The sequence below is a fragment of the Temnothorax curvispinosus genome, unplaced genomic scaffold (genome assembly GCF_003070985.1).
Source record: "Temnothorax curvispinosus isolate PA1 unplaced genomic scaffold, ASM307098v1 QBEX01011067.1, whole genome shotgun sequence".
Lineage (NCBI taxonomy): Eukaryota > Metazoa > Arthropoda > Insecta > Hymenoptera > Formicidae > Temnothorax > Temnothorax curvispinosus.
Window position 1 is genome coordinate 1 of NW_020220847.1, and position 9,230 is coordinate 9,230.

Sequence of the window (9,230 nt, forward strand, 5' to 3'; positions counted from 1 at the left end):
AGTGTCCGGAGGAAGAAGGACAGCTAGAAGGAGAGGAAACGGGACGGAAAGGAAGAGCGAGATATCTCGTGAGAAAGGAGGAAAAAGAAAACGAACGATTTCCTTCGTCACAACCGAACTCGCTTTCGCGAGCATTCCAGGCACGCGTGTACGTGCACATGTTATGTGTGCGTGCGTACATATTCCGGACGTCGCGACGCGGCATTTGTTTTTCGCCTGGCCGCGAGATCACCGACGATATTTTTGAAACTGGTTTAATGCTCGCGACAGGTAGCCGAAGCGCGCGAGTTTGTTTCTGCCGGTGTACGCCCGGTAGTGTGGGACTTGCACCACACGGCGAGTCGCGTGTGTGATATTAATACAAAGTTACCGAGGCGAGCACGCTCGGCAGATTCCACCGGTTGTACCCTAAAACGCGGACTTCCTCGCGAAACTTTCGTCCGTCATTTATTCCGCTCGTGACCGCGGCTCGAAAATTTTCGTCCCTACCGCGAGCTGCACCACGTTTCAGCGCGTTGCATATTTTGCGACAATCCGGATTGCATAATCAGAAGCGTGAATATATAGCATCGTTTTCAATTCCGTGTGTTAATAGAGTCTTACGTTTTTAACATTTTCAAAACCTTTGATTAGAGACTCCGCGAAAGTTATTATTTTTTTTATTCATTTTGTATACGAAACTTCTGAAGTATTTGGATTCTAAAAATAACCCGTGATCATTGGATTCTTTTCATTTGAATCCACAAATTCCCAAATTCTTAATTTGTCAGACTTTGGACCTTCTATCCTTGATTTTTATCGCAACCTGGTATTTATAATCTTTTAAATCATCGAGCGCCGCTGTGACTGATCTCTTCCTTTCATCCGCGGATATATTTAAATTTTAATTTTCGCTACAAAATCGCCACCGGGATATTCCACTATCTGCACTATCTACGGTATACATATCTAGAAACACGTTTGTATTAATTGAGACTCGGATTAACGATCGATCTGGCATTCCGTCGTGATTGCTATCTACCGCGGGCGTGGGGAGAAAAATGCCAATAAATCGCCCGTGTAATGTCGCTATCAACATGTATTACGTGGATGACGCGATCTTTGATAAATCGCCACATGCAAATCACGTCGGAGAGCGGATCGGTTTCTCGGTAGCCTTTCGTGGCTAATTATTACAAATGGACTCTAATCGATTGAACGGGGGGAAAAAAGTATTTGCGTCGTTTACGGCACGCAAAGCGAGATTTTTATTTCCGGAAAACGTTTTTACGCGAGAAACGCGATGATGCGGAAAAACGGGAAACCTCGTGGAACAACACGACACTTTTACATTAGGCTGTTTATCGGTTATGAATCGTTGTATTTAATACTAAATATCGTGTAACTTTTTAGCAATAAAATCTCAGGACATTTAAATCTTTTTTCTAATTCCGAATTCTTTAAGAGTCATGCAATTCTGGATCGTTTTGTTTTGAAATTTACTGATATTATTTTCACTTCCTCTTTTGTAATATATTAATTTTATTGGATCTTTGCATCTTTTTTTGATAATCAAACGCTTAGTAGAAATATTTTTCTTTTAAAATATGAAATAGTTTTGAACCATAATTATCGTTACCAGACTAGATGTTTTTATTTCCTAGTAGAAAATTGATTTTAATCGATAGACCCTTTGATTCAGTGTTGTCAGCTGCACATTAAATTATCTCCCGTGTTCGACACCGATACAGTGACTATTTATGTATTTGTCTTGAACGCGAATGATCGTGGTGAGGACACGTCCCATCGACGAGGTGCGTCCTTACGATTGTAATCTACAATGTGTCGTAAACTCCTACGGACACAATTCGCCGGAATAAAACGTGCGCCCGCATCGAGCCATCATCCTCTTCCCGCATCCCGCGCGACGACGAACAAAATAAATACGTCGGAGGATGCAATTTGTACTCATGAAGATACTTCACATAAGGGTTAACAATCGGCCGGGTTATGAAGTTATGAATCGATTATAGCCGAATTATAAGTAGAGAAACAACTGCTCTCATTTTCAGGACAGCTCGACGCGACAACGGGTGATCGCGGTTCAGGCGGAGCCGACGTTTTCCTTTCATCGCTCGTTGACGCATAGCGATTTTCCTGACTGAGTAAAGCGATGTTCCCGGGGAAATCGAGATAATCGAGTTTCCAAACCGGCCGAGCTCGTCGGAATAAGTTATCCGATCGGACGTACGCACGACAGGTTTATCGGACGGCTGTGTCGCGCGCGGATACGCGTATCCTCGCGTGCGTGTGCAACCGATCACGTGTGTACATATATGCATAATACGTGACCGTCGCGTCCGTTTGCTGCTCGCGTGTGTGCGTTAGCCGGGGATCGAAGCCGGTCCCGCGCGAACGGGACTTAAAAGTCAGGGCCGGCGAGAAGGGCCCGAAATGCCCAAAGACTCTCCCGGGCCACCTGCAGCCGTTAAGTCTCAACAGTTGCGGTACCGCAGCCGCCTCCATATTTCATATTAGCGATAATATATAAGTCCGGCTACCGTCGCACTCTCCCTTTCCCCTCACGTCTTTTTCTCACTCTCGCGCGCTCGGCCTTCCGTCCGTCCGTCCATCCGTTCGTCGCGAGAGGCCCCGCTTCTCGGTCTCTAAGATCATTCCCCGATGTATGCTAACGAGCCCGTCCGACCGGCTCGATTTCGGTAATTAGCGGCCCCGCCGTCCGTCGTCTCGGGGTCTATTGAATTCACATCTGTTTCCGAAAGTGTATTTATACAAATGCGCGTACAAGCGATACGGGATACGAATCTCTTCTAATTTTATGATTCCTCTTTACGCCGCGTAATTTACTCGAGAGCGTAATTTGGATATTCTCACGGCTTACAAGATACGAGTATCGCGTTTTATCTTCAATGTCTGATTAGTCTCTTTGTCTCTCTCTCTTGCTTCTCTCTCTCTCTCTCTCTCTCTCTCTCTCTCTCTCAGGAGTTAATTTTAATCCGAACCATTCCCCGATTCTAATCACCTTGTACGTCTCGTCGCGCGGATCGTCCCCGAGGAAACGGCAAAGGCGGAGGCAAACGCGGGATGCGATGCGCGTGCGGTTGCTCGCGCGTTACATGATACCGTCGCGGGGAATTTGTTTCGTCGCGCCACATTGTTTCGGACAGGAAATCGATACGGAACTTCGCCCCGGCCGTAGCGCCGCCCGCTACCTACGGTATCTACCTGCGACAGAGCGTCTCTCTGGGAAGTAGGATTCCCATACCTGAAACTTTAACCCACCTATCTGCGCGACTTCTCCAAGTGATAACACGTCATATGAGTCTCGAGATATTCGGGGAAAAATTTGCGCAATAACGGAGACACCATCGCTATTCATTCTTATTTGTTTCATTTGAGAATTAAGAGATTCCGAATCGGGTTTTGCGATAACGAGAACGGATAAAATGGTTGCTCTCGCTTAATTTGGAGTGGACCTCGCGGCAGAAATTTAACCAAACGAATTTCCGTTAAGCCGAGCGAATCGGCTTAAAATTCGGTAGCGACTACCACGTTGCCATATGTTGTTTTCTCTCGGCCTCTATATTTATTATCTCTCGTATCCATTAGGAAGATTACACTATGGACCGCTGTGACCCATTTCTAGAAATGTAAAAGTCAAGCGGAGTAAGATAGAGGCGTCCTTACCTTCAACTGATAATCTACTTGCGATAACTGGAGCCAGCGTCCCATCTTGGAATATATTAACGCGCAATTAAGTATAGAGACACATAGGCTAAATAATTACCCAGTAACTTACGGATAAACGGCGACTTAAGGCGCGCGTTCGCACGGAGCGTCGTTGCCGATCGAGGTGATAATCGTATTTTATTGTTATTGGGGGGGGATATCGCGATACACACCGCGCCAATCCCGCTCGTGGAATTCATTATGAGAAGACGCGAAATCAATTTTTCGCGCTTAATCCCGTCGCGAGGAGCGATAATCGAACGGCGGTTCTTGTTCGTTGTTGCAGATCGTACTGAACTCGATGCACAAGTATCAGCCGAGGATACACTTGGTCCGCTGTCGACACACCGACGACAGCGGCTCGCAAATCACCGACCTCCAGAAGGAGGAGCACAAGACGTTTATCTTTCCGGAGGCCATTTTCACCGCCGTCACGGCGTATCAGAATCAGCTGGTGAGTCCAGACGTCTCGTCGAATAACAGTCGATTATACAGTGTAGCCGGGTAGCGTTAACTCTCGACAAGCGGACGATTCGAGAAGACCGACGTGAATATCTGCATCGTGAGATTGACGCCATGACTTTCAGCACGGGGAGTTAAGGTGCCAATTCATGAGACGCTGCAAATGAGCGTCAACAAGGTGAACGTAGTGGTTTCGCTTTGACGCTAGCGTCAAAGAAATGAAGTTGAATTTGTTTAATATTCAGCGTCGTCGCTGAATCGTCGTTAATCGTCCCAGTACAATTAAACATAGACTTCGAAATACGTAAAATATTAATTATTTTCAAGTAATATCTTCAAGTAATAATATTTTATGGATACATATATAAATAAAAGATATTATTTCTGAAGATTTTTACTTGCTAAAAATGAGCGTCGAGCGTTAACGTGAAAAGGCACATTTATAGTTCTTCAAGCCTTCAATTTTTTTATTAAGAAGCGAGATCTTCAGTTCATTGCTTTGGACAGGAGTACCAATCTTCCTTTATTTTCTATTTATTAAAAATTTTTTAACGATTATTAGACGATTTTTAATAATAAATGTTTTTTTTTTTTTAATATAAAATCTTTTTCTCTCTACAGTTGTATCTATTTAAACAATTTATAAGAAAAATATATCAATGGCGGCAGTGTGGTCTAGTGGTAGAGCACCAGACTCGTAATCTGAGAAACCAGGTTCGAGTCCACTAGAGCCATGTAAACATGGAATGTTATTCCGAAAGCTGCGCCCCTCCGTGCAAGATAGGCTCTTGTGCGGAGCAAACTGGGCTCCGTCTTTCGGAAAGAGACGTTAAGCCGTTGGTCCAAAGGGTTAAACTAAGAGGAGAAGGGTAATATTGAGTAAAGGGTTGGGAACGTCCCTACAAAACGCCTTGCAACCCTGAGGGGAGACAATAAACTAAATTTACGAAGAAAAATATATCAGACTTAATGGAATAATATGTTTCTTGCAGATAACGAGATTGAAGATCGATAGTAATCCGTTCGCCAAGGGTTTTAGAGACTCGTCAAGACTCACCGACTTCGACCGGTAAGTTCGAGCTCACGAGGAAAACGTGACATTAATATTTTCTTGGATATCTACTTAAAATCGAGATCTCGAAAAGGTATTAAGGATTTTCGGCTTGAAATTCGCGCCCTTATATCAGTAATTAATCGATCTAATAATTATAAAACTCGATTAAAATATGCCTCAGCTGGCTAGGAGCTAATCTATCTGCGCCGCTCCGTCTCTCCTCGCCGGGGAGTTCCAAACCGCTCGCGCTCGGTCCCGGCGAACGCTTTTCTGCATAGCGGTGTAACGAGCAATCATAGCGTCCATTTATAACGGCCGGACGTTGATCGAGCGGCCGCTAAATTAAAACCTATATTTTCGAATGAAATATCTATAACTCCCGTGTCGGCACGGCGCCGACGTCCTACTGGAAGGGGTTAATTAAAACGCGATTAGAGTGTCAGCGTATACGTCATCCGGCCGACGATTTCCTAGATTTCTTCTCACGCGAATCACCTCCCCGGACCCAGGAACGGATTAATTGCCCTCGAAAAGAGCGCTCGGATGAAATTGTGAGATCGAATGACGATATGGTTCTCCGACATGCGACTGATTATTATCGGACGGCTCTTGAAAATCGCTGTCCGATCGAGGTTTCTCCTTTTCATTTCATTTTATCTCTTCCCAACATTATACGCCCCGCGTTTCAGCTAGCATTCCGCCATTTTACATTTCCGGGACGGGTTTTTGCGCGACCATCCGGCTCGCTTCTTGCATCGCGCTGTTCGCATCGCGAGGATCCGACCTATCGACACGCGGCTCTCCTCTCGATCGTGGCGTCACGGACGATCATTACATCCCATTAGAACGTCGGCACCTTAATCGCGCGCCGCGCCAGCTAAATTATCGCTTAGATCTCTCACGTTCGAGGCGGAAATTTACAACAACGTTAAATGCCGAGGCATGCGAGATCAGCCGCCGAAATGGGCGCGCACACGCGGCCGATTTCGAATTATCCGCGATCATCTATCTGCATGAATGACGACGCACCTGCCCGGCCGTGCATTCCTTCTCTTGTCCTCCCCTTTCCGCGTTTACGGCTACGAGGTGGATACACGCATGACGGAGAAAAATATATATATTTATGTATATACGAATGTACATTCCTTATGTTCAACGCCGCCGTCATCGCGAGATCATCTTTGATGCCGACATTACGCCGCCGTTGTTAACCGATAACTGTACGATTAATCGATTATATTATCAATGTTGTTCGCCCGTCATCGTGCCTGCATAATAAAGAGCATTTTATTTTTTGTTTGATATAATTCGTTCGTATTTCAACAAGATATTCGGATTTTTTGATCCCAGAACTCAAACAGACGTGAGAAATCACTGATATTATTTACAAAGGAATCAATTTGGATTTTATTGATCTTAAGAAGTGAGATTTATTGTTATAAACTAAAGAGGTCTACATCCAATGGATGTATGAATATGAACTGCAGAAAACATAAGACAAAGATAGATAAAACGTAACTTAGAAAGTCAAGGAATTCCAAAAATTTTTTTAACTAATTTCGACATACAATATTAATTGGAAGTGTAATTTAGAGATAGAACGTTAAAACAAATTAGCATGGATAATCAATTAATTTTACGCAACAAGACGTATCTCTCTTCACATTGTTATAAACTACGGCATCGTATCAAGATCGAGAATTTTACGTTCGACTTCCATCAGGCTTTTCGCTGGCAGCCTCACCGTTTAAAAATTGATTAGCCTGCTCCGAAAGAAGGTAGGGGCTTCGGTCGCGGGATCTCGGATTCGGTACCATATTTTACGAAAAACCGTCTGGTGCTCTCGCACCGCCCACCGATCCTCAGAAATATATTAAGGAACGCGGCGCGCGTTAAGCGAGGCAGGACTCTCGTCACGCCTCTTCCAATTTGCACGTGATCGCAGCTGGGCCGCTCGGAGATGCCGCACTTTCACGAAAAACTCCCGGTTCGGAAGAGGGCACCTATCTTCCCGCGCGAGATCGTTTCGCGATTAATTAAGCTCATATTTCAGAACGCCGCCGCTCGTAACTCGCGCAATTAATGCGACCGTGTTTTTTCGGTCCCCCGAAAAATCCGCGACATGAAACTCGGCCAGACACGACCGCGCTAATGACCCTCTCGATCGGCACCGAAAACCTTAACGGCGCATTTAAGTGTTGCGATTACCGCCTCATTACGATCGGATAAACAATTTAATTGCGTTTCGCCTCTCGCGGAGCAGGTGTCTCACGACAGGTACGCGAACGGTCTCGCGATCGCTAAAAACGATGAGAGAAGAATAAACAAAAACAAAAAAAATGAGAGCGCGCCCGAGAAAGGGTGGAGCAAGAAAAAAAGGAAGAAAAAAAGATACACAATTTATATTAAAGACCAACTAAGACCAACTTAATTCCCGGAGAACATGCACGATGCTTCGGATAACACAGATAAACTTAAATAGAATAATTTTGAATGTAAATTTCTCCGTACGTGAAGCCTTAATTTTCAGTTATTAATTCTTTCCTGTATCCTAAGGATACAGGATAATTATTAAATCTTGGAGGCTTAATTCTGAATTTATGTATTCTGAACAAAGGACGAAACCTAAATTCTTGCGATTTTCAACCGCCAACTCTGAAACTGTAAACTCTGAAGTCTGAGGCTGCTATCTCTCAACTCTTACCTTGTCGCGTGAACGACGTACTTCCGTCACAAATGCATAGTCAAATAGACGCGACATTAAGCGAGCATTAACCTAACGCAGGCAATCTCTCCAAGAATTGCGCGACAAAGTTTATTCGAGATTAAATAGCAGAAGGAGCGGAAGAGAGCGAGGTAACGGAGAAGGAGCCTGGAAACACGGGCGAGAAACGAGAAGCTCGCATTAGGGAGGGAAGAGACGACTTTATTGGGTGTCCGTTATCGATTCGCGGACACGCCGTATATACGGGTCGATTTGCATAAAAACCTTGCATCGCGAGGCTCCGAGAGATCGCCGCGAGTCGACGCCGTTAACAATTTAGTGGGCGTTGCTCGCGTCGATGCGCGCTCCGGCTACCGGCGTGTCGTTCTTACTTATTAAATGAAGCCGAACGGCCCGATAACCGCCTGACCACGAGGAGAAGTCAGTCCGCGGCGCGCGAAGAGGCGATCGACCGAGAAAAACCTACGAGCCGACGGCCAGCGGCGAGAGAAGAGGGGTCCAGGACGCGCGCGGGGCACCGGACGAGAGGGAACGACGATAAAAGTAACGCGGCTTTTAATTACGGACCGATTTCAGCACCGTCGTCCCGCTGCGCGCCCTTGGAGCGAATATTATTAAAGCGATGCCCTTCTCCCGGGTGCCGGGTTTATTGTCAAGTATGCGCATCGGATTATCGTCTCGCGCACATCCTTTTTGCTCGCGTCACCCCGACCGATCCTGCGCGCTCCGCGCGCTTCTCCTCTGCATCGCGCCCCGTCGCCGTCGCCGCGCCGCACCGGGCCGGCGAGGTCGGTCGTTAAAAAATTAAGTCGCGCGAGCGCGTCCGGCAAAAACACGCGAACTTCTCGTTTACGATTATTAATAGCCGAAGCGCGCGATCTTCCCACTCGCGAACCAGCGTGCTCGCCGCTCGGACGATCTGCGCGTGGCGCGCAGAAGGAAGTTCCCCGGCGTGATGGATCGAGCCATACGTGCGATATTTTCATGTACGAGTGCTACCGCCCTGGGCGTATATCAAAGCGAATTTATGCCGCTTCTCTATTAAAAGGAGGCGTGCGTGGGAAGTGCGGCGGAAAACGCGGGTCCAAGGATCGCGGGATGCAAACACCCGGAGGTCGCGATAAATTTATGATAATGGCCTTCGGACTCCGTGAATGCTAAAATCCTTGGTCTCTAAGATCTCTAGATCACGAGTGTTTAAGGGTCAGTATTTTTCTATCAGTTATTCTCGGGTTTTAAGGGGCTCGTGCTCTTGAACTT

General features: G+C 46.1%; 1 protein-coding gene across 1 annotated transcript; it reads left to right on the forward strand.

Annotated features, from left to right (window-relative positions):
• Window positions 1-4,018: 4,018 nt before the first annotated feature.
• Window positions 4,019-5,264, forward strand: LOC112461097 (T-box transcription factor TBX20-like). The gene is made up of 2 exons (XM_025026180.1): window positions 4,019-4,183; window positions 5,184-5,264. The coding sequence occupies exons 1-2, from the start codon at window positions 4,031-4,033 to the stop codon at window positions 5,262-5,264; spliced, it is 234 nt and encodes a 77-aa protein (XP_024881948.1). The 5' UTR covers window positions 4,019-4,030.
• The last annotated feature ends 3,966 nt before the right edge of the window (window positions 5,265-9,230 follow it).